This window comes from Megalops cyprinoides, chromosome 14, assembly GCF_013368585.1.
Source record: "Megalops cyprinoides isolate fMegCyp1 chromosome 14, fMegCyp1.pri, whole genome shotgun sequence".
Taxonomy (NCBI): domain Eukaryota; kingdom Metazoa; phylum Chordata; class Actinopteri; order Elopiformes; family Megalopidae; genus Megalops; species Megalops cyprinoides.
Window position 1 is genome coordinate 28458487 of NC_050596.1, and position 25923 is coordinate 28484409.

Genomic DNA, 25923 nt, shown 5'->3' on the forward strand with positions numbered 1-25923 from the left:
GATATCTGAAGCACTCCAGTCCAATGAACCGCAGCTCAAAATGACAGCATTTGAATAGTCAGCCTCATTCATCTTTAAACTTTATTCTGTGTTAACAGCCTTTATTCGCATGCTGTAATCAGCCTCTGACCACTGTCAGCTTCTCTGTTGCATTACATTACATTATTGGCAGACGCTCTTATCCAGAGCAACTTACATAGGTTACAGTTTTAACCATTTATACAGCTGGATATTTACTGAGGAAAATGTGGATGCAGTACCTTGCCCAAGGGTACAACAACAGTGCCCCAGCAGGGAATCAAACCAACGGCCTTTGGAGCCCTGCTCCTTACTACTATTCTACACTGCTGCCCCTGTGGCACCATAAGAATAAGCGGAGGTGTTTTCTGAGGCCACCGGCAGTCCTGAACCAGAGGCCGTTTTAGCAGAGACTGCTCACCACCACCGTGACGCATGCGGGGTGTCTGCAGACAGACAGGGCAGAGTGTGGTGCAGGTGATGGTGATGATGGGCGAAGGTGAACTGAGGGGGTGAGTAACGGTGGGGGGGCGCTGATTCTGCTTTGTTTCCCCTACGCAGCTGTGCAACGGCGGCTCCGTCACCGAACTCATCAAGGGCCTGCTGATGTGCCACCGCCGCCTGGATGAGCCCATCATCGCCTACATCCTGTACGGCGCCCTCTTGGTGAGCCACCCGCCCTCATGGCTCCGGGAGGCAGTAGGAGATGCCATTTCCCCGCCTTTACGCAGGGCTAGCAGGGGATTTGTATGGGGGGGAAGTGGGGGTGACGGGCTGTGGGCTGTGGTGTAATAGACCTGCAGCTCAAACAGCAGGGGGGCACTGTAGATGCGCAAAAGCAGCAGACAGCTGCGTCTGTAACACCCATGCAGATCACGCTAATCACGCACTCTTAACAACAGGGTAATTGATTCTAAATTATCTCCCCTTTTCTTTTCTCTCTCCTTCTCACCCTCTCTGTCTCTCTCCTCCTGGTGGTGTTGTCTTTTTTTTTTTTTAAAAACCCAGGGCCTCCAGCATTTGCACAACAACAGAATCATCCATCGTGACGTCAAAGGCAACAACATCCTGCTGACAACAGAGGGGGGAGTCAAGCTCGTTGACTTTGGTAATGACTGCTGCCCATTTGTTTTCCTGGTGCGAGGCGGTTTGCTCAAAGTCAGGCAATTTATCGCCTATTCAGACGGCAGGAGTGATTTGAGGGGGGTCCCACCGAGCTCTCTGTGTGCTTTGTTACAACCCCTTATGGGTTCTGATTTAACAGATGGGGCAGCTCAGCACTTTGACAGTTAATCCATTTTTTTCTTCACCCTGGAAGAGAAATAACTTGTATTTTTTCTTTTTTTTTGTGAAGAAGTGGGAGAGAAATACAAGCGTCAGGAAAGCGTTTTACGTTGATGCGATCAACACCCTTGTTCCCTGTCCCATATAACATCTTTACATTTCATGGGCCATAGCTTAACTCAAGGCTATTATTGCTAATTTAAATTTCATTATATGATCCTTTGCATATAAAAAGAAAAGCTGTTCTGGCAAATGACTTTGACTAGCCGGGAGCGTGTTTATTTCCCTCTGTGTAAAAAAAATGAAGTGGACTCCTGCTGCTAAAAAGGACTGTCCCACTTAATTTGAAATTATTATTGCCCATTCTCTGTGATGTGGGCTTGGTTGTCATGCCATATTACTGGATGCATTTCCTCTCTGTTGTGGCTATTTTTAATCAATGCGTGCGCATTAACATACATTAAAATATATATTTATATGCATATTTACATAGATTTTTAAATATTTTCAGATGTTTTAAAACTCTGTTCTCCTTTTTGCCGCTCACAGAGCATGTATGTGTTAAGGTGTAAAGGACGTTGCTTATTGTAATTGCATTTCTGCGCACTCTTTATTTTGGATAAAGTCACGTGTGGCCCCGTCCCGTTCCTGGGACCCATCGTGCTGTTTTCATATTCTGTCTAGGTGTCTCGGCCCAGCTGACGAGTGCTCGCTTGCGGAGGAACACCTCGGTTGGGACCCCCTTTTGGATGGCTCCAGAGGTCAGCATGCGTGTCTCCTGTGTGGCTCTGTAACATCACATCTACAGCTCACTCTGCGACCCCCGTGCTCAGCGCAGGGTCCACAGGAGCGGGCTCGACGCACCAGCTCACGCTGCTTTCATGCTCTGCTTATCGGGGCTTTGCGTTCAACCTCAAAAAAAACAAAAAAAACACACACACACACACATGCTTTTTGATGAAAAGTAACAGCCCGACCCTCTGAATCCAGCTGACGTCGAATAAACAGGGTCAGGTGAGGTGAGGTTGTGTGGGGCACAGGCAGCAAGCACCTGGTGGAGCTACAACAGCGGCACGTCTCAGACTTCCCCCCCAGCGCTGCCTCGGCTCCCCCCCCCCCCCCCCGCACACGCACAGCTCTGGAGGTCACCCCAAGGTTAATAGCCAGGAGTCCGCTGCCCCCCAGCTCGCTGTGTGGCAGAAATGAGGCGTGATCATGGGGCCAGTTTAGGGTGCGCCCCAAGGGGCAATTAGAATAAAATCAGCTGTAAATTGTGATTACTGTAATAAACTGAAGCCTCTTTGACACGGGGGTTTAAAAAAGGAAGGCATCAAAGGACACTCCAAACAATCTCCATTTAAATGCTAATGGTAGGTCTTCAGCGAGACAATTAAAGACACAATAACCTTGCAGTTGCGAGCCTGTGTTTCATAGCCAGACTGAGAGCGAATCAGTAAAAATATGTTAGATTGATGCACTGCAGACATATTATTACAGAATTATTATTAATCATGCGCTTGGATGTTTGCTCTGCAGTCGGATGTATAGGAGGTATCAGAAATAGAAATAATTTATGTTTTAATTTGCTAGCTGTCAGTCTCTGTTTTATGATTCATAATTTCTTCTGTTGTCCTCAACTCGACCACACACAGGGAGAAAATGCGAAAGAAATACGCTTTGAATCAAATTCATTTTTATTGTAAAAACGATACAGAAGAATGGGAACAATTATTTCAGATAATGTTCTACAAAACATAATTTTTCTAGTCTGAAAGAATATACGGATACGGCACATCAATCAAGTTAATAAACCTAAAAACGTATGAACCTCAGAGCAAATGTCACTATTCTGTATTACAAAGTGTGGTTGATGATTTAAAATAAACATAACAAGTAAGGATTTGGTTGAGTTATTCCAGTCATATTCATTAGGTGATCATATTTTGCCATGGGAATTGCAACTCAGCTAAGGACGGTAGATTGTAGAATTTTCTGCTTTTAACCACAAAATGTCCTTACTCTAATCAGGAATACTTGTTGTTATTTTCAGTGAGGTAAAATGGCCCTTCATTGTATTGACCATGGAAAGGTTTTCAAAATCGATACACAGATAATGCATGTGTTGAAGGCAATCAATCGAGTGAATAAATCAGGCTCGTTCTTCCTGCATCTTCAGATGTCATGAATCCCATTCACTGGTGATGGAGGTGACTTCAGCTGACTGATCCCAGACAAAGGATTATCAACCGCACGCCCATCAGTAGCAAGGGCCTTGCCACTCGTGAACAATGCTGCTTAATTACATTATTTTATTTGTCCGATAAGCAGGTGGCCATATGCAGTCTGATTTATACAGCTTACATAGCATCAGTTACATACAGGTTACATACAGATATTTACTGAAGCAATTCTGGTTAAGCGCCTTGTTCAAACTACAACAGCAATATCCCACCTGAAATTTGAACTGGCAACCTTTGGGTTACAGGCTCTGCTCTTTATCGCTATGTCACACTGACGCTGAGAGGAGGGGGAGTTTGAAATAGACTAGCACAGGTGCGTTAGAGACAGGACGATGTACCATTGCGCAAGGGTCTCGTGAGTGACCCCCCCTCTCCTACTCCAGGTCATCGCCTGTGAGCAACAGTATGACTACTCGTACGACGCCCGCTGCGACGTCTGGTCGCTGGGCATCACTGCCATCGAGTTGGCCGACGGAGACCCCCCCCTCGCGGAGATGCACCCCGTCAAGGCCCTCTTCAAGATCCCGCGGTAAGGCACTAGAGGGCCCCCTCGGCACACCGCGGAAAAGCAGGCTGGTTTCCACGGCAGCCTTTTGTTCTTTTCCTCTGGAGAACAATGGCCAACTCAGAAAGGTAGAATGAACCTCAGCAAATCAGTTAACTTGGCAAGGGGGGGAAACCAGTGCCATTTTCCCGGTGTGTATAATAAGGAGGCTTTGTAAATCACGTAATCATTATAAAAGGGTTTAGTAAAAGCCCAGAAATTTGTAGGTAAAAATCAGTATTTTTGGGTTTGCTCCATCTCCAGTTTGTGCGTTAAAGTCAGGTGGAATTGTGGGCTGTTTACTGTATTCAAAAACCAGTCACTCTTTATTCCCCCTCTTGCAGTGCTGGTAACAAATTCCATTGAAAATCCATTTCTTTTTTATTGCTATTGTTCTTCAGGTGATTCTCTAAATGACCAAAGATCGAGAGATAAAACCTGAAAGAGGCAGTAATTGGAATTACCTTTGACAATTTTTGTTGCCATTTTTTGTTTTTTTTGGGGGGGGGGGTTCAGAAAATGCTTTGTTCCTTCTTTCGCAGCCTGTTCATGTAGGCTTCAATTTCTGATTGATGGTTATTTAAACGCCTTGATGATACAAGTGTTTGACCTTTTGTTATCACCACAATCGCGCAATTATCACACAGGCTTTTTTTTTAACCACCTCCCCCCACAACACCCCCCCCCCCCCCCCCCCCCCGCCAGACTTTGCCCTTCAGATTGCAATTTGCATTCATGATTAGCTCTATTCATATTGAGATGAGGCTGTCACCGCTGGCCTGTCACAGTGTTATCTCCTCTGCCCCGCCCCTTGATGAGAAACATGCTTGCGTGTCACAGGAATTAGCCGGGCCACCCCGGCGCTTCACCGCGGCCCGCTCACGCTCGCACGAACGCAGAACTGCTCACGCCAATTACGTGAGCAGGGAGAGGCTGCCTCCGAGGCCTAGCCGCCGCCCTTAAACCACGGTGGGCCAATCAAAACCCGGCTGTGATGGAGGCACAGGGATAACAACATCTGCCCGTCATTGAAAAAGCCAGGAACTGTGTAAACCTGTGTTTAGCAGCGGAATTCATGCTTGCGTAGTTATTTGCCCACTTTCGCCTCGCAGAAGACGGGAGTGCAAGGCAGGCTCCAGAGAAGGGGGTCACAATGCTGGGCTCGTTGTATTAAGTCGTACGGTGAAAGCAGTGAGACAAGAATGTGTTTCTCATTCAGCTCGTGTGTGAAACGCCTCACAGACATTTAGCTGCCTCAGATATCGGTTAACTGGGGTCACGATCGCAATTTGCACATTTATTTTTGTCTTTCGTTCTTATTGCAGCCCTTTTTATTATAATTTTTTTTTTCCTGCATTGCTTCTAAAGTGATTTTGAATATTAATGAAATCATTTTCAATGGAGTGGTTTAAAAAAAAAAAAAAAGAAGAGAGTCACGTGCAGGAGCCAAATGTTTTCTTTTGCCCTGCGAAGCGGCGGTTTCTTCTTTATCAGAATGGATTTTCGGCCGGGCACATAAATCTTGTGAATAGGGACCTCTGGCTGGGCAGCCGTAGGATAAATCACAGAGTGAGCGCGCTCGACCGTGAAATGATTCTGTTAACATGTCATCTGTCTGGAATATATTTTCCCATCAACCCGCAGGAGCGGCCCCAAATTACGGGGAGTGAGGTTGCCCGACTTTTGGCTGCCAGTCTGGGACTCAGCCCTTCGAACCCGGGCCATCTGTCGGCGTGCTGAACTGAGCCGGTACCCAAGGGACGGCTTTGACTGTTTGATACTCCATTAGGCAGCTACTAAAGTTAGATTTCTCCCCCATCCTGGGCACGCTGTGTCTCCCCCACCAGTGCGTCCCTCGGTTCTGTTTTCTTCCCAAAGGAAAGCTCCCCCGAGTCAGTAGTGTTTCTCCTCAGACTGCCTGGCAGGGGGCAGATGCAGGTTTGACGAGCCGGCCTGAGCCCCTGTGTGAAGGTATCCAGGTGATTGTATCCCCCACAACCCCACATATGTATTTGTGGACTCTGCGTCGGGTCCGATGCGGATTCTTCGCTTTGGCTGGTCATGGAAAACAGCCCTCCTCGGCATGGGTGTTTTGGCCGCAGATGGAGCCACCCAGGGGCTTGGGGACAGAGGCCACCGGGCAGGGCGCGGCACCAACGGCCGTTCCACGGGCCAACCGAATGAGCTTGCACAGATGGCAATGGTTTTGGACAGATAAGACAGGCCAGCAGTGAGGAGTACTCTGTTCTGTGCTTGCACGTCACTCTCCAACCTGCAGCTTTTTTTTTTTTTTTTAAAGAAAGGGCTCGCGGGCATGACATTCACTTTATTCTTCAAGAAACAGGATGCCCCGATCACCACAACAAGTTTCATCCTGTTACTTCCTCCAGGAGTCTATCTGTTCCACTTTAACCACCTCCCAAACTAATATATAATTTCTTAATGTCTTGATGTGGTAGCCATAATGACTTTTAAGTAATATGCACTAACTGTAAATAGCGTAAGTCACTTTGGTGCTTTAATGCTATGTGGAGATTACCCTTAAAAATAGATCCCTGATACAGCTTGGTGGTGATGTGTAATTCTCCACTCAGATTTGGCGGGGGCTTACCCAGCAGGGCGTCGGCTAATGAAATGAGGCTGTGAGGGAGATGGAGGCTGCAGGGAGAGCTGGGTAAAACTAGGACAACCCCAGACTCTCAACAAGGGCAAAGTGGAGTCTCGACAATCCACCCATTCGCTCATCCCAGTGGCTTCCGATGAGGTGTCCCTCTAATAAGCATTGCATCATTATTATACACTGAAAAATGTATCTTATGCTCTAATATTGGTTGGTTTCAGAATGCAGCCTCTGACACAGAGCCTGTCCTTGGAACAGGCTGCAGAATTCAGAATGTCCTGCGTATCTGAAGAACACTTTGGTCGATAAAGGAATTCTAGATTAACGGTTTTGTAAAAGTGACGTATTTCAGACATGTCTCACACATTGCTGTTGAATGAATTAATGTGAGAACACATTGGACACACAGTTAAAACAAAAAAAAAAAAAAAAACAGTAACCCTGAGAACACAACTAAATCAGTTGTTTTCAATACAACCATTACGGCCCGTATTTTGCATCTGGAATCGTTTAATTAGCATTTTAATTGGAATCAATAGGGAGGTCCTTAGCATTCTCTCCACATCCGTTTTCTTTTTGTTTTGCAACCAGTGCACACTGCCATTAAGAACGCCCGCATAAAATGGCCCCCATTGTAGAACGTGTAATCGCCCTCTGTGTGCGAGGGAGCAGCAAGTCTGGTCTTGCCTGTTAAATATATCACACGTGTAGGAGCGGCGATTACCACGGACGAGGGCAACCGACCATATAAAAGGCTAAAGCTGTAAAATCGTTAACAGGAGAACTAATTACTGAAACTGGAGAGCACTTTTAGAGGGGATATGCGTGGGAGGGGTTAATTCTAGAGCTGTCAACCCGCCCCCGCCCCCCCCTCCCAATGCTGCTCGTGCCAAACTGTGACACCCCCCAATGCGTTTCCATGCAGTGAAGGGGTGTGTAAAAAAAAAAAGAAGGTTGTGGGTAATTGGCGAATAGGAAGGTCCAAGGCTGTGTTTATTCGGCTAGATCGGGAGGTATTAGCGATATATAACCGCGTCTGTATCTGTCTGAATGGAGATGGCAGCCGGGGGAAAATGACAGGAGTAAATAATGCCTTGTCAAACGCAACAAAAGGCTAATGAAATAGCAGGGCAGCAGACACAGGCTCCAGATCAGTGGCCTGTTGAGAGCCAATATTCCAGCCAAAAGGCCAAGATAATGCGGACGCTCCCGAGCAGAACACCGGGGGGGCCCTGCCTTTCCACATTCAGTATGAGCTTCCTGATTGCCCCGTGCCAAAAAACTTACCAGCCTGTTTATTTTGTAAAATAAACCCCTCAATGCTAAGCTCCTATTTTTTGAGCCTGGGTTGACCTGACTGCTTCAGGTCTCCGGTAGCTTGTGTCGTTCCTTTAGGCCCTTGACAGACAGAAGTGTGCTCCTTGCTGTCCACGTGGCTGCCTAGCAACAGACCAGAAGATTCCACAGAGTCCATTTTGCTCTTCTGAGCTCCAAATGGTCCCTTAATCATTGTGTGAGATAAAAGAGCAACGGCCAGGAATGAGGGCAATAGAATGGAAGAGGCCCATGAAAGGAAAAGGCATTACCCTTTTCCTGAATGAAATATCCACATACCTCATCCAAATAGAGGTGTCAAATGTCCTTTTAAGATTAAGTTAATGATGACTTCATGCGTTGCATTGGGTTCTGTGCCCGTGCCTTTCAGAGCGCCTGGAGTGTCTTTTCTTTTCCCCTTTCAAACACATACAGTCATGACGTTCTTCACGTCTTCAGCCCTGCTGTGCCAGAGTCCATTTAACAGTCCTATGGCTATTCAGAAAAATAGCTGGGCCTTTTGTATGTGGCAGATTACTATTGACTAAATGTCAGCTCTTCGATCTGTCATATGCAGCTCCTTAACGTTTCAGGGTCTTGTATTTAAGCCTTGTTTGTGTTTGAGTGGAGGGTGTGCTTCTATTTCTTCTCTGACCAGCAGGATCTGTTTCTCATGTTTGTCTTGGTTTAGAACAGAATCACAACTCTCACACATAACACCCATATTTTTATCCAGCTGTGGTATGTTCATAACTGCTTGTCTTTCACCCAGTGCTGGGGTTTAAACATCTCTGACAGAATGAAAAAAACATTTAGCCATTTTGTTTTGTTGATTGAGAGACATCAGTTTGTTGAAGTGTAAATAATTAAATCTATTATGTATAATAATGGTACACCTGTAGAGGCATGTTATCCAGAAGGTTTGTCTCATTAGTTTCATTTTCCTATGGTCAGAGCGAAGGGATAAGCTCACCCTCTAGGGATAATTGTTTTCATCATTGGCTCAAGCTGGTTAAAAAACAGGCCCCTCTTCTCCCCCCAGTGTTCATGTGCATCTGACGCTGGGATGTAGCCATTATAGAGACGCACATGAGCGCACAAGGTTCGAATTGGAACTCAGCCTGTCAGTGCTGAAGCACAGAGCACAGAGCGCACGGCACGGATTCCGCTGCCCCCCCCCACTTGTCCACCCCCCGAGACGCTCACTCATGTGCGCTCACCGGTGACAGAACCGTGGCTGCTCCTGCTGATGGATGAGCCGAATTTACGGCAGGCGGTGCACAAAATAACACAGTCTTCATTACGTCTCGCCCGAGTCGCCGCCACTGCCGCCGCCATCCCCCTGCCCTTTAAAGAGGCCCGGCATCCTCCACACAACACACACACACACACACTCACAGCCTTCGAGGTCCGAGGGCCCGCTGTGCATTGTTTACCAGATGCGTGCATCCGCTCGGAAGATTTAGCAGCACGTTAGCTGACTGTGACACCGCCACTGCCTGTGAAGATGTTTTGAAAAGAAGGCACTGTTTTTACCCACGACCCAAAAGCCCTTTATTTTAATTGGTCATTTGAGGCAGAGTGTGGGGGTCAATGCTAGGATTGTCCTTTCTCTGTCCACTATTAACATCCAAGTAATTGGCACTCAGCAAGCGGGAGTGACACATCTTTGAAGGGTGATAAAAAAGAAGAAGAAGAAGGAAAAAAAAAACTCGACCATTCCCGGCTCTGGCGCCGTCAGAGACAGGAAGCTTCAGCATCAGCACCAGCACCCTGCCGCTCTTGCCCCAATCCACTCTGTCACTAGCCTGACAGCTGAAAAAAACGAGCTCAGGCCCGGATTAAAATAAGCCAATTGTGTTTATTTTAAGAAGTGCAAGTCAACCTGCCCTCAAAATATTGGATGAATAATATTTTTTTAAAAAAGATGCTTAAATTTGCAAAGCACAATGACGGTATTTGACAGTGCTATCACTGTGTGTTGGTGTATTGACTTTGTAATATATAAGAAGTGCCGCAGTATAACATCAAGGGAGAAGCATGGCTTGAGGCTCATATTACATTTTGCATGGAACAAGTCAGTTATTTGCCTTTGATCTGCACTTCAGAAAGGGCTGTCTGTCTGAATCTCTATCAAAGACTTGAGTGACTTTGTGCAGCAAAGGATGACAGATTTCCTCATAAACGAAGAAAAATGCTTAATGGGGTCTTGTACTGAACAGTAGAAATGCCACAGACCTCTGTTCTTATTTGGAGGATAAAATAAAATGAAACAGTGGGTTCTTGCAAGTTTATGCCGCCTTAAACCAACTACTCAGTTTGTGCTCTCTCTTGTGTTATTTGAGCCTTTTGTCATTTTGCTCACCAGCTTCTTTAACAACCATTTTATTACAGAAGTGTTGACATTATATTTTCTGATTTTAACAAAAAAAAATGTACTTGAACTTGACATGTTTGGTGTTAATTTCTCTCCTCTGAAGTGTCAAACATAAAAGTTGTCATGTTGTCATATGCAATATCTGTTGTTCCACACCACCAACCTGTGCTCAGTGCCTCCCTCGTGCAACAGCTCCCATACTCCTCAGCTGCAGACCTGATAACGAGCTCTAATGCTCCCAGGTTTGGACATAATCGGCCCAATTAAATGCCAAAGGTGAGGTAGAAAAAAAAAAAAAGACCAAAACCTTCCAGCATCAGAGCCAGAAAGCCTCTCCCCTGCAGCCAGGTTAGAGAGTGCTATCAAAGCCCATAGTTAACAATGCAGCATATTAATGATATGCATGAGAGACACACAGTGTGTCACCCCACCCCTGCACTGGGCCCAGCCTCCCCCTGCATTTGGCCTCACACGCCCCGCCGTACAGCGCAGCGCCCGGTTCCCCCCCCCCCCCCCCCACCGCTGTCCCATTTACACGCGCCGCGGACTGAAACTCTTATTTTGAGGTGCTCGCCCCGTTATGGATCGCCCTTTTAAATGCTGCTGACAGAGGAATTACTCGCTCACATAATTCCGGCCTCCCCCTGGCAGATGCTTCCTGCCAGACAGCACCGGGGCGCAGATCATTTGTCACTCTCTCCGGCCGCCTTGGCCCCAGCTCGCCCGGCTCGCCCGGCAGCCAGCACTCTTCCCTCAGCACTTCTGCGCTGGGGCTCCGAGCAGCTCTATATATATATAAAAATATATATATAACAAATTTCAAGCATTTAAGCACAAGTCAAAAGGACTTTAAATGCATGTTTCCCATTATTTTTATCATGTGTGTCCAAACTTTTGGCTGGTACTGTATAAATTACATTTATATTCACATTTTACCCAAACCATATAATGAGTCAACAATATTAGATGTGCTGCATGACCAGGTTTCAATAGTTGGCCAGACAAGGTACAAGCTACCTGCTGGAGATAGCAGGGAGGGAGTGCATTAAACCATTAGATCTGTTTTTTAGTAAAGGAGAACAAAGTTTAAGACATAAGAAATTGCTTTAGGTGGTAGTGTGTCAGGTGATCAGGTGAGTGCCGGTGAGTTCAGATGTTTCTTGAATTTTTTGACATTGTTTATTATCAGTTATACTCAACACATCTGGGATTGGTAACTTTTAGCTTCATTCATTAAAGAGAACATGAACTACCACTGTATGCCACTGTAATAATTATTATGGGTCAGCATAACAGACAACTTCATACTTTTTCAAGCTTCCATAGCAACATACATTTTCTGGCAAAACAATATAAGCCACTATCATGCTGAACAATGTTTGAGACACTGCATTAGCAGTGGAAGGTTCTGAGGTTCACGGAAGGTTCAAGAGGTTCTGGTGCTGTCAGTATTGCCCTGCCAGCTACGGATGTTCTGTTTTGGGCCCACGCCCCTTCCAGAACGTTCATAATGATTCAGAAAATCAGACCACCTGGAGTTTCAGCAATAGACACAAGGGGCAAGGTCAGAACCTTCCATGTGAAGCACGTGGAGTTGAATATCTCCTCCATTCCTACAACGTCCATGGTGTAACATTGTCCGTGTGGTTGTGCTTTTCCCACAGGAACCCATCCCCGACACTACGCCATCCGGAGCAGTGGTGTCGCAGCTTCAGCCACTTCATCGCCCAGTGAGTATCTCTCCCCTGCGTCCGTGACAGCGTGACTTTCCCCCAACAAGATTGATGCCCCCTTCTGCTGAGCTCTCCCGAGGCCCGGGGAGCTGAGGGACTGAGCTCGCGGCCTGCCCCACAGTAGCACTCGTTTTAAACAGCATCATTAGGGACGTAATTGTTTTGTAATTATAATTTGCGCGTGATTTAAGGTCTGTTTAACGGATCAAGGCAGACCGACGAAGTTTGGGCAAGTCGTGGGCCGGACGTCTTTTTCTCAGTGACAGGGGACATGTGGGTTTGTTCTGCCTGTAGAACAACACAGCCAGGATCTCCAAAGCATGTTTACATACACCGGATGTAAGCTGGACATGAAATCGCTTGTAAAGAGCTTGATTGAATGTGACGTCTTCCGTCACTTTAACATATCCCGGCATGTAATCCTTGGCTCTAGTTTGCAAGTAAATCTGAGATCCTTGAAGAAAAATTTCCTGTGTTATTTTGACGCCAGGTTCCGAACTTATTCTTCTTAACTTTTCATGTGATCTGGATTTCTGTTATAATTTTCTCTGCAGATCCAGGCAAAATAATTGAGATCTTGAATGATAAAAAAAGACCTTCATTCAGTCCTCTCTTTGATTTGCGTGCTTGTTTTAACACTTCTCCATTCCTAAATAGGACATCTTGTCTGCGGTTTCTGTTGCAAACCTGTAATTTTCAGTGTTCACATCGTAAGTGCTATTGAAGCAAGCTACACGACATTGATAAAAACAAATTCGCATTTTTTCATCAGTACTGGGAACATGAGAAATCTGCAAAACTGAATGGCATTGGAGAAGCGTTTGACAGTCAAACAATTGTCTACAATGCATCAACGGACGGAATCTAACAATGCACAGTGTCTCCGATACATCATGTGCATAATCGTGTGGTATAGAACCAGCCCTGTCACATTATCTGTTCTTCGGAAAGCAAGCATAAAATGTAAAGGCTAAGAGATGTTAGACATCGCCCCTGAAAATGGAACCGTCATTTGATGGTGACATACTGCAGGAGTCCTACCATCCCTGTCAGACACATGTGTAGGGAAGATATCTTTAAGGCAAGAAATGAAGAGGGAGAGACCCAGGCACCTGGTGGAAAGTTGCAGTCAATGTGACCAAGCTCAGCTGACACAGTGGTTTATAGATGCAAATGGACTGCAGTGAACGTTTTTGTCATTGCGAAGCTCACTCCAGCTCGAAAGCACCAATGAGAAGGCCGTCTGTGTCTGTTTGTGTGTCTCTTGTTCCCCACCTTGGTAGATATTCTTCAGTAGATTTGCTTTATTGCAATGAATGTACACATGGTATAACCTGAAACGACTGGTATAGCTTCACATAAACAATTCACTTGCATGTCCAAGTCGAAAGTGGAAGAATATATAAAGTTACTTTTTGGAGTTTTTTTTTTTATTATTTCCAGCCAAAGCTTCTGAAAACATAATTCTCCAGCAAGCAACAGCAGTTATGAGGTCCTGCAGATAGGAGTGGGTTTTTACTTTTTTTTGTTTTTATTTTTAGAAACGCATTACTGCTCCCTGGAAAGTCGATGCGTAGTCATGCGCTTGGCGGTCCATGGAGCGTCATGCGGAGAGTGAATTCATTGACTCCTCTGCGCATGGAGGGAGACTTGCACAGTGTTAATAATTATTGGCCGGCGTGAACGTGAAGCCTCTCACTCCCGCTGTACGACTCTCTCTCGTTTCCACCCCTTTCCCACCTATTAGAGCTGCTCTGTGGGCTCTGGTGAACATAAACGTTTAACCCTTTCCTCGTGGATGTGTTGGGGTTTCTCAATGCGCTCATTCCCATTGGATGCTTTTGGGGAAATGTTGGCATTCACCCTGTGACACTGTCTCATTAGAAGGTGGGATGAGAACAGGACCTTTGGAGATGGACAGAGAGACAAATACATACATACATACATATTTTATTATATCCTTATGGTATCATTTACTGTATTCATATTCATTTCAATTTTCCACCCTCAGCAGAGAAAAAATGCTGTCTGCATACGCAGATATCTGCTACAGTTGAGCTGTGTTTATGGCCCTGTAAATTCACATTTTGTCCAGGATTGTTTGGGTTTTTCTTAATTCTGTCAAGAGAGGATTGTTGGCACATGGAGCTTTGTGACTAACGGTGACTCTGCGAGTATTTACAGTGGCGGTGAGCTGAACTGATGGTTTTTTAACAAGATAGCATCAACCCTTTCGACATCGCGTGCTTTTTTACCGCTTTTCATTTGTGTAAATCTGTCTGAGGGCAGAACTTATTTGACTGTGAATTATCAGTTGTATCTCAGGGGCCAGATAAGTAATCAGCCCGTATGAAGTGTGAAACAAATAACACCAGCCCCGGCCCATAACGTTTTCTGCAAATATATGTCTTTAATATCTGCCATGCACTGTCCTAGCCAAATGTAGTCGGAGGAGAGCGTAGATGAGGAAATATTACATTTCTGCAGGGGTTATTTGCAGCTTGCGATTTTGGATTTCCTTGCTGCCCCGCCATTATTATTACCGGTAGAACAGACTGAAAGAGTCTGGTTATTATTTCATTATTTATAATGAAAACATCAGACGGTACAGCTGTGAACCTGTGGCCATTAGGGGTAATTGACTCATTTATTTGTGTTAGCTGTGCATTTGTCAGCGCGCCGGTTCTGTCAGGCTGGCCGTGATAAATTAAAAACAGCCACTGAATGAAATCCATAACGTGCATTATCCATATGTTGGAGCGTTATTTTCATGTCTCTCGTTTTTTTTTTTCCCTCCTCTTCTTCTTGGGGCCTAACTGTTTGCATTGTAATTCGGTTCTCCATCTTTCTGCTTGTGGCGGAGGACATTGCAGTGAGGACTGCAACTAATTTTTGACACTAGATTACTACATACGCAGGTTAATCCTAAGCCCCCGCTGTGCAGCCTTGTATAATCAATATCACAGCAAATTATTGGCCTGGTCATGAGCGTCACAGTCCTCCCATTCGCGCTGTCCTAGTGACCCCTTGCCGATAGGGTCTCCCTATAAAAAAGCCTACTACAAAATATCAATTACTATTAAATAATATTACAATTACTTGTACTAATGGTGTTATAGGAGTATTGAACATGAACAACCTCTAAGCTATCAACAGTGGTACGTCATCAGTAGTTAAACCTCTGCTAAGAAAATATTGCTATAAGAAGGGTATGTGACTTTTTATGCCATTTTTATGCCACTTTTTATTTGTTTTTGAACCATGATGCCAGTTGCATTTGCAGTTGTAGGAGCAGCTTTTATTGGTTAAAGTCTGATTACGCAGTAATTTCCACTCCACGAAGCCTCAGCACAGATAATTTCTCCCTGGTACAGCGGTTTTAAAACTGGAGCACTGTCTGTTTGCGGCCGCGGTACTGTAACTGCGGCTGCAGGAACCAATCTCCAGTTTGCCGGTGTCTTCTCGCGTTTTCGGGGCAGATTAAAGCAGATCGTATCGGAGCAGCGGCAGCTTCCCTCCGCTCTCCTTCAAAGCGCTTCTCGGGCGTGACGTCACCGCAACGCTTATGGCTGCGGGGGACACTTGTCACGCGCTGATCAGCTCGGCTCTTTTATGAGCTGCCTCCCGGCTCGCGGGGGTCTCCCGGGCCCTTTTGTCTTAAATCGCAGCAGAATTCACTATTCAAGTGGCACAGTGTTCAAGCGGCATTCTATGTTTTATGTTGTTTTATGAGCTGAAAGTACAGGGTGTTTTTTGTTTGCCTAGAAAATAATATTAAAAAGCAATGTAAGAAACTGTTTGGGTCAAAAACACTATCCATTTTTGTTTCCCCCTGAAGGGGGATGATGTAATGGTTAAAAGCTTTTTGAAGCCTGCAGTGCAACAAATAGGTGGTGCTGTTGGCTTAGAAATTCTCAGTGTTTTCAGGTTGATTATTTTGACCACCCACCACTCCCCCCTCCCTCCCCCCCCCCATCTCAATGAGTGTGTGTTGTAATGTTTGTGGGGGGAGTCAGCTCACCTTCAGCAACACCATGCTGTTGATTCAGCTGGAAAAGAGACAATCAGAAGCCTGCTTTCTAACTTCAGCCTCCATTTGCATGAAAACATTCTTATAGAGTTTACTCTCACATCTCCTTCACCAAGACTGGCATTTTTTTTCCTGAATGAGAAAAAGAGCTGTTTAAAATCTTGTTTTCGGCTCTTTACAGACATTTGCTTCTCAGATTATGCAAAAAGAACCGGGTGCCTTGTTTTCTGGGAACATTTGAAAGTATTCATTGGAATGTTTTTTTTATGTTGGTTACAGCTCTGCAGCGGCATGTGCTTAATGAATCACGCTAACCGTCATGCTCATCATGCTACAGTCTAACAAATGACATTTTCTCTTATTTCTGTCGCTCTCTCTCTCTCTCTTTCTCTCTCTCTCTTTCCTTTCTCTCTTCCATCAACAATACGACAATGCATTAACACCCCAGGCAGTGACTTCAAAAGCACTGCAGTGTTTTCTAAAATGGCACATCACATCGCAGTATTAACGCCACTCCACGGTCTTTATTTCTTTTTATGTTGCACATGGCAGATTGCCCATTCATTCATTGCATTTATCTATTTCTTTACTTTTTTTGGGGGGGGGGGGGGGTCAGGTGATTTTTTTAAAAGCACTCCGCCGTTAATTATGCGGGGGCTAATGTTTGAAGCGGCAGGTTTTTGCCTGTTATCAGATCGAACGTAAAGCTCTCAAAATAGCACCCAGCTGGGGTCCACGGCACAATGGCGGCGAAGGAGGACAATGTTATCAGGCCACACCGGCTGTGTGTGAGAGGGCCTCCGAGCCAGGCCTGCGTGTGGGGCTCGGCTGTTGTCCTGGGTAATGAATGCATCATCAGCGGCTGTAATTGTGCCACCAAATAGCTGCCTTTTTTCCTGACAAAGTGGGGCTGGTGTTTAGGATCCAGGCCACGCGACTGCACTAATGGCTGCAACCCTCTGCTTAATGTTCTGACACTAATGAATTCTGGGAATTAATTTCCAGTGCAGAAATACTGATAGAACGAGGGGAAGGGGGGGGGGGGGACCAGCATTTTGGTTTAGATTAGGAAGCCGGAGTCAGACTGGTATTGTTGCCTTATCTCGCCTCTCCCTGTGATACCCTGATTTTTTTTTTTTTTTAGAGAACATTCATTTAGACACTTTAAGTGCAGAGTTATGGGCACCCAGCCATTGTGCATGAGAGAGAAAAGGTAGCGGAAGAGACAATGTGTGTGTGTTTATATGTCTACACACATACACACATATAAACACGTACACACACATATATATTCATGCTTATAAGATATGTATAAAATATATATAAATGTTATATATAATTTATACTATAAATAATATGCTCCATATAACATAGATGGAAAGATAGATGGAAGAAGATAGATGGAAGATGATAGATGGAAGAAGATGATAGATAAGAAGTAAGATATTTATTACTTTAATCATCATTGTGTATTTTATGACTTATATGAGGGCCTGAACACATCCTGGCTGTAGATGGACGTGACAGGTGTAGTGTTTCACTGTATGTAGTGCGTTGAAGAGTCAAGGTGTCTGTGCCTGTGTGTGTGATCAGAGCCATGGAGAGCGGTGTGGGCCGTGTGTGCAGAGGGCGCCAGAGACAGAGGTGTTTGCACAGGCGAGGCCAGGCTCTGGTCGTTATGGTGATGTAAGTGAGGAGGGGAGAAGGGGAGAAGGCCGAGCCATGGTCAGTAGAGAGGGGAGAGAGGTTGGACAGCACTCGGAGCCAGACTGCCAACCCGACCGGGGGAGTTCTGACCGTGCCAGGTGAGCCCAGACCCAGGACATGTGCGTAGGGTGCAGGGTTTTTTCTGGGGGGGTGTAGGCAGGAGGCTCTCTCAGGGTTTTGGTACAGAGTTGCCAAAGCTGCAACCCTTTGCATGTAAGCAGTGAGGATGTGAAAGCCGGATGGTCTCTAAAGGACTTGTTAGGTCCTCAGGGCCTCGCTGAAGTGATTTGGGGGACTCCTTCACCATTCATGTGCAGCCAAAATCTGTGAATTTTTTGGTTTGACTGTGTCCATAGAGGATTTCCCTTACTTTGTTCACTGTTTTTTTACTGTGATGATCAGAGCTTTGTCCTGAGGATGTGGTATTTTGAACCCTAGGTGAGACACTTCCATTGACCATACATGCTGCAGTAGCTATCAGGCTGTATACACGGCAGCTGAATAAAGCTAAAAACACTTACATTTGTTTGGTAAATGATGTGCTGTGTGCAGTGTAACCCTTCAGTGTATCCTGTTGTGGCTCCATGCAGGTGTTTGATCAAGGATTTCGAGACGCGCCCATCGGTGACCCACCTTCTGGAGCACCCTTTCATCAAGCAGGCACACGGAAAGGACATGGCACTGCGGCAACAGCTAGCCGTCCTCATCCGCGAGCAGCAGGAACTGGGGTGCAGGGCCAAGACCAAGTACGTGTGCGCCAGTGTACATGTCTTAGTGCATGTGCTTTAGTACATGTGCCTTTGCACCGACTGTGTGTGTGTGTATCTGCTTCCACGTGTGAGTCTTACTTCTAAGGAAATATGGAGAATGGACATATTTTCACTCAGCCATGGTATGTCAATGTCAGTCAAACTGTGGGCACCTAATCCACACTGTAAGATTATAACAGTTAAGGTAATGGTTAATGTAGGGCGGCAGTGAAACGTAGTGGTAAGGAACAGTGGCTCGTAACCAAAATGTTGCTGGTTCGAGTCCCTACTGGGGCACTGCTGTTGTACCCTTGGACAAAGTACTTAACCTGCAATTGTCTCAGTAAATACCCAACCGTATAAATGGATAGCTTGTAAAAATTGTAACATGTAAGTTACTGTGGATAAAAGCATCTGATACATGACAATGTAATGTAATGTAATGGCTCTATCTTTGCTTCACTGTAGCAATGCCTTAGGTTACTGAAATTAAGCAAACAAACCCGGGCTGTCTTATTATCCTTTCCTATATTATCCAGTGAGTGACTCAGACATTTTTATTCTCAGGTGCACAACCAGCAATACTTTAATGACGTACTGTATACAGTTCTTATGGAGTAATGGTACGAATGTGTCATCACCCCAAAGCAAGTACAGCCCAGTGAGCCCTCCCCACTCTAATTACTTTTCTTCCATGCCTGGTTCAGTTGTGTTCCTGTGCTCACCAGTAGGTGGCAGGATTTCCCTTCCCCGTCACTGCGTGCCTCTGTGTGAAAAACAGAGGGTCTGTTTTTTAGGGAGCTGAAGGCAGAGTGAGTGGAGGGGGATTCATTTGGTGTGAGCGATTGTGCAGACTGACCTACATTAACAGGACCCATTTATCCCACTGGTGGTTCAATACCATCAAGACAAGAGAGGCCAAAGGAGTTGAGAGCCCAACCGCAAAACCAGTGTGCTGCAAACTTCTGTCAAAGAAGCAGCTTCTCTCCTGGCTTTTGCTTATAATGCCTCACATGTTCAGTCAGCCGGAAGACAACACCACTGTGTATTTGCCACCTTCACAAGGCCAGTATGGGTCTGAAAACTGTGTACCTGGGGGGAAAAAAAATTAGCGAAACAGCACAGGTGATATCTAGAGCAGGTTATCGACAGACGGACGCGTAACACAATTCCAGCGAGATATGGGCGAGTGTTCCTGTCCCTGTCGGCCCCGTAGGGAGTGCCGTCGCCCGGCCGAGGGTGACAGGCGCTGCCCGCACCCCTGAATGAAAGCGAAAGGACTTGCCAGATTTGTTTACTCTGCCAGTAACCTGCAGGGGGGGGACAGCAGGGGTGCAGCCTGGCTGTCATCGGTGAAAGGGGAGTAATGAGATTAAGGGGAAGCTCTGCGGGAGAAGCGCCTGCACCTTCCCGGTTTAGCCCCCTCTGAGCGAGATCAGAGCGGCGATTAGACAGCCAACGGGCAGGAGCTCGGAGTCAGCTGCGGCTATGCTGAGGAGTAACAGGAGCCGCAAGCTCAGGCCCCCGGCTCTCTTTAAGAGAGGACTTCTCTGGAAAGCGGCAAGGTACTGTGCCTTATACCATCCGCTGAGAGTGTTCTCCGCCTGAGGAAATTACCACGGGAAATGCATCTTGTGGGTTTTACACGGGGGGCTTTGTCAAGATTTGCCAGAGGATTGTCTTGCTCAGGCTGTAGGTGATCTTGTAGTCTGAGCATTGGTGGAGTCAGGGTTTGTTTTGGAGGTTTGTAAGAATGGGATTTCTTTGGTGATTTTAGATGTGGTGGTTCTTCTGTAAATGTCATAATAGTGTGAGTCGCAGACTGGAAGTTAGTACCATTGTTTGTTTGGGTGTGAACATTGTAGGGCCACAACTACTCCTGATTCTGGCAGTCTGTCACTCCCACACGCTAATTGAGTATTTACAGAGGATTTATGTTCGGATTTACAAACACTCACACACTCTCTCACACACACACACACAGGTACAAGCTCTCACACACGTACATGCATACGAACACACACACCCCCTCATACATGTGCTGAACCATTCATTGCACATACCCAGTCATACACACAAGCAGGATATCTCTCTCACACACACACACACACACACACACACACAGACACACATGCATGCTCACGCCATCACGCAAGGATCCAGACAGACCAGGCAGCCCAGCTACTAATGAATTTTGCTAATGAACTAATGAATACTCCATGCACTCTCCAGTGCAAGTCTCAAATGCGTGCGCACACACACACATGCACACACACACACAATCTGCAAACAAGGCAGTCTATCCACTTATGAATCTCCTTCATCAACTCTGCAGTGCTACTCACACACGTTCATTCACATGCTCACACACACACACACAGACACACACATACACACACAGGCACACACACAATAGCTGATTTGCTGCTGGGCCCTGGGGGCTTGGTTTGACAGTCTCACACCTCCTACTGAGGGTAGTTAAACCTCACAAAGAGCCAGCTGCCTCCCCGCTGACCCCTGACCCAGAGGTCTCGCTGGAGAATACCGGGTCAATTGGTGATGAAGTGCAATTCAACACTGGATTAAATAAGGGCGGCTGATGATCGAAAACAGCACCCCAGGGAGAGCCTGAAATCAGACCGTTCGTGGGCGGGCAGGGGGGGCACAAGTCATGTAAATGAGTCTGTCCAGCACTGAGGCACTTGAGTATCTGTTTTTCCACAAATCTACAGCCAATGCAGGGAGCACCACGTAAATTACATTACATTGTTGTCATTTAGCAGGTGCTCTTATCCAGAGCAACTTACATATGTTACCATTTTTACACATTACCTGTTTATACAGCTGGACATTAACTGAGGCTTTATGGAATGGTTCAGCAGCAGTGCCTCAACGGGGAATCAAACCTGCAACCTTTCGGTTACAAGGCTCCTTAACCACTATGCTACTCTGCCACGTTGGTGTGGTTTGTAAAACGCGTTTATTTCCCTCGCTTCCCACAGGCATGAGAGAATCAGCACCCGAAAAACTCTCCGTGTGGAGAGCTGTCCCGATGACGACCTGGTGAACCTGGAGGCTCTGGATGAGGTGAGGGGCCGACGCCCATGTTCCCGGACACGCCTGTGTTCCGGGACACACTCGTGTTCCCGGACACTCCTGTGGTCCTGGACACACCCGCGGTCCCGGACACACCCACGGCACAGTAAGGTTTGTGCTGGGGCTGTCTGTAATGCCGAAGGGTTTGTGTTTGTAGGAAGTGATCATCAGCCGCCTCCAGAGAAGGTACGAGGAGCTGCAGATCTACACGTATGTGGGGGACATCCTAATCGCTCTCAACCCTTTCCAAAATCTCAGCATCTACTCACCACAGGTGAGGCCAGCCAAAATGGTGGTGACGGGGTGTTGCTGTGTGTATACATTACATTACATTATTGTCATTTAGCAGACGCTCTTCTCCAAAGACTCTTACATATGTTATAATTTTTACATGATATCCATTTACACAGCTGGATATTTACTGAGGCAAGTGTGGGTTAAGCACCTTGCCCAGTGGTACAGCAGCAGTGCCCCAGTGGGGAATTGAACTGGCAACCTTTCGGTTACAAGCCCTGCTCCTTACCACTATGCTACACTGCCACATACATTCCATCTGGAGCTAACTGTAACGTTCATCAGCTCCCAGGGGCCTTTCACAGAATAAAACAGTCCCTTTAAGTAAAAAACTAACGAGCGTCAGCCTAAGCCTTTATCAGAGTGATATATAACTATGTAGCGGCACACTGTTTGTGAAAAGATTTGGAAAAAAGCAACAGATTCGTTATTATTGTTCATTACACTGTTATAATTGTAATACATTCTTTCTGCCGTTGCAATTTGTTGGCAGTTCTCCAAGCTCTACCATGGGGTGAAGCGCAGCTCGAACCCGCCTCACATCTTCGCCACAGCGGACGCGGCGTACCAGGGCATGGTGACCTTCTGCAAAGACCAAGTAAAGTGGGGACGGGGGGGGGGTGGACTGTGTGTGAACATTGAGGAGTTTCCAAAATCACGCTGTAAGTGTTATCAGCTCCATACCTGCAACACCCTGACCCTCTGAAAAACTACTAAGGCATGCAGAATCTCTGTGTTTCTGTCGTCAGTGGGTTGTAGCTTTGACTTGTGCTTTGCAGTGTTGAATGTGGGTGGCGGCTGTGCTACGGAGCTGCTGTTGATGTTTCTACCTGTGTTTCAGTGCATCATTATCAGCGGGGAGAGTGGGGCGGGGAAGACCGAAAGCGCCCACCTGATTGTCCAGCATCTCACCTTCCTGGGGAAGGTACTGTGCCTCGGCTTCGATAGCCTGACCATGCAGTATTTCAGCAAACCTTTACCATGACAGTCAAACTAGTGAAAGCTAAAGGTTGCAGGGTTTATTCCCAGATGAGCAATACCATTGCACCCAAGAACATGGTGCTTAACCTTAATTACTACAGTAAATATCCAGTTGTATAAACAAAGACCATGCAAAATGTGAGCTGGATGGTGTCTTATACACAAATATGTAATGGATGGTGAAACATACTTGCTTGCTATATACAAAGTGATACATAACCAAAAGGAGCAAAAGGAGTACTCATTCTGTGCCAGTGCCTCTGTTTTTTACCAGATAACCACCTGACTCAATGACACAGCACAGTAAATGGGAAGCCATGCGCATGAGCGGTAAACAGATTGCGTTTCGCGTCAGGCGCTTTCTTCTTCTGTGGTTCCAGGCCAATAACCGCACACTGCGGGAGAAGATCCTGCAGGTGAACCCCCTGGTGGAGGCTTTCGGAAACGCCTGCACGGCGATCAACGACAACTCCAGCCGCTTCGGCAAATACTTGGAGATGAAGTTCACCCCCACGGGGGCCGTAATGGGGGCCAAGATTTCCGAGTACCTGCTGGAGAAGTCCAGAGTAATCAAGCAGGCAATGTAGGTGCAGCCGGAACGAGCAGCAGAGTCCTTCACGTAATCAGATTCACTGGGGAAAAGAACGAATGTTTGCTTACGCTGTTTCAAATTGATTTCTTTCAGCGTGTTAGACAGTGGTGAAGTGATTTGCCGCTCCGCTAGATTAGCTTTTGCCCTGGTCACACTTAGCTACATGTAGCTTTTTCACCCTCAGGAAAAAAGGCAAGCATTTACCAGCTTGATGATTCAACATTTTCTTTACTTGTTTCAAGGGGAGAGAAGAATTTCCACATATTCTATTACATCTACGCTGGCCTTTATCATCAAGACCAGCTCAAAGAATACAGACTGCCGGAGAAGACTCCTCCCAGGTAGGCCTTTTCTGCAGATGCAACTGTTTTTGTTCTCCAGTAAATATTAAGAGAAGGTGGAGTAAAACTTCCAAATGTGCCTGTCCAATGAACAATGAACATGATGTAATCCAGCCGAAGTGAAGACAGCTGTCCTGGACAAGAACATTGGATCAAGCAGGGCCTGATAAGTGGAAACATTTGCATGAACAAAGTGCTTATAAACCTCGATGATGCGGAATTTCAGCGTGTCACTATCTGACTCATGCATTCAGAATGCTACAAGTCACTGAATAATTGTTGAATGTCCGCCGTTTTCTTTACAAGGTATAACATCAGTATAATCTTCCAAATCACTGTGATGAAGTTATTTGTGTGTGTTCATGCAAACAAGCAGGGCAGTAAGGAAGACATTATCAGTGAGGCTGCTCTTGAATTTTGACTCACTGTGTCACTTTTTACAGATACATTGATAACGAGCACGGCAAAGTGATGCAGGACATTATCTCCAGCAAGCTGTACAAAGAGCAGTTTGATGCCATTCAGGACTGCTTCCGCATCATTGGCTTCACCGAGGAGGTACAGTGCCACTGCTGTCATTATGACACCAGCCACTAGGGGGCCTTGGCACATAGGAGTCATGTCTTGTACACCAGAGTAGGGTGATTCACAATAAATTTAATTAAAATCCAGCATTATAAATTCATCATAAAATGCAGTTGTTGCTTGTGAAGATGTTAAGACAAGAATGATAATTTTCTAGAAGTCAGTTTTTTTTGGGTTGTTAGTGGTCCATTCCTTTGCAGGGGAATAGTCAAACTGCATTTATGTGCCGGCATTTTGCAGCTGTGGTTATGTAAAGTATTAGAATCTGTTCAAGCTCAGGTCCCCTAGGGAGGATTAAAACAGTAGTGGCTGATGAGTCAGAGTCTGTGTTATGGCTCAATGTTGATTAAAATATTAAGCGAACTAGCTGTTCAATTTGAAAAATAATTGCATTAGCAATAGCAGACTTTCTTAAGTTTTTAATTGCAATAGCAAGCTTTATCCATATTTTTTCTCTATTATTATTTTTTTAATTTACAGGAAGTAAACTCAGTTTACAAAATTCTGTCTGCCATCCTGAATACTGGAAATATCGAATTTGCTGCCATTACATCTCAACACCAGACTGATAAAAGTGAAGTGCCTAATTCTGAAGCCTTAGAAAATGGTAAGAGAGATGTTTGCTGCACAATGTGTTTAAATCAGGCTGAGCAACTGTCTGATTCAGACCACTAATTGATTCCATTAGGTTTCAAAAGCTCTTGTGCTATGAAGAACAGACACCCACTGGCCCTTCAGAGTAGAATCTGAAATCTGAAATGTGGAAAATTTTAAGTACAAACAGTTCATGTCTGTCAGAGGGCTGCATACTTGGGCTCTATTAAAGAGAGGTGCTTTGTGTGGCTGTAGTGCATGTGTAATGGTGTGTAGTGGTGTGTGTCAGGTAGTGTGGTTACATTTAGCATTTGTGAAGGTGTGGGTGATGGTGTGTGGTTGTATTTAAATGTATTAAATTATGGCTTGTGGTTGTGGTTAGTGTTTGAGACGGTGTGTTTGTAATGGTGTGCTTGTGATTGGTGTGTCTGTGATTGTGTGTGTGTGTGACTGTGCTTGTGATCAGTGTGTCTATGATTGGTGTGCCTATGATAGTGTTCTTGTGATTAGTGTGTCTGTGATAGTGTGTTTGTAACTGGTGTGTCTGTTAATTGGGGTGCTTGTGATTGGTGTGTCTGTGATGGTGTGTCTGTGATAATGTGCTATTGATTGGTGTGTCTGTGATGGTGTGCTTGTGATTGGCGTGTCTGTAATCGGTGCATCTGTGATTGGTGTGTCTGTAATCAGTGCATCTGTGATTGGTGTGTCTGTAATCGGTGCATCTGTGATTGGTGTGTCTGTGATGGTGTGCTTGTGATTGGTGTGTCTGTAATCGGTGCATCTGTGATTGGTGTGTCTGTAATCGGTGCATCTGTGATTGGTGT

At 45.8% G+C, this 25923-nt stretch overlaps 1 protein-coding gene across 1 annotated transcript in view; it reads left to right on the top strand.

Moving 5' to 3' along the window:
* The window catches only part of myo3b (myosin IIIB), a 104026-nt gene that overhangs the window by 15210 nt on the left and 62893 nt on the right, over nt 1-25923 (top strand). Inside the window, exons 5-18 of the mRNA XM_036545153.1 lie at nt 580-684; nt 1027-1126; nt 1987-2063; nt 3926-4071; nt 12062-12127; nt 18458-18613; nt 21619-21703; nt 21870-21986; nt 22500-22604; nt 22848-22931; nt 23368-23570; nt 23822-23920; nt 24364-24478; nt 24986-25112. Coding sequence (XP_036401046.1) covers nt 580-684; nt 1027-1126; nt 1987-2063; nt 3926-4071; nt 12062-12127; nt 18458-18613; nt 21619-21703; nt 21870-21986; nt 22500-22604; nt 22848-22931; nt 23368-23570; nt 23822-23920; nt 24364-24478; nt 24986-25112 — 1585 coding nt within the window. The remainder of the gene's footprint in view (nt 1-579; nt 685-1026; nt 1127-1986; nt 2064-3925; nt 4072-12061; nt 12128-18457; nt 18614-21618; nt 21704-21869; nt 21987-22499; nt 22605-22847; nt 22932-23367; nt 23571-23821; nt 23921-24363; nt 24479-24985; nt 25113-25923) is intronic.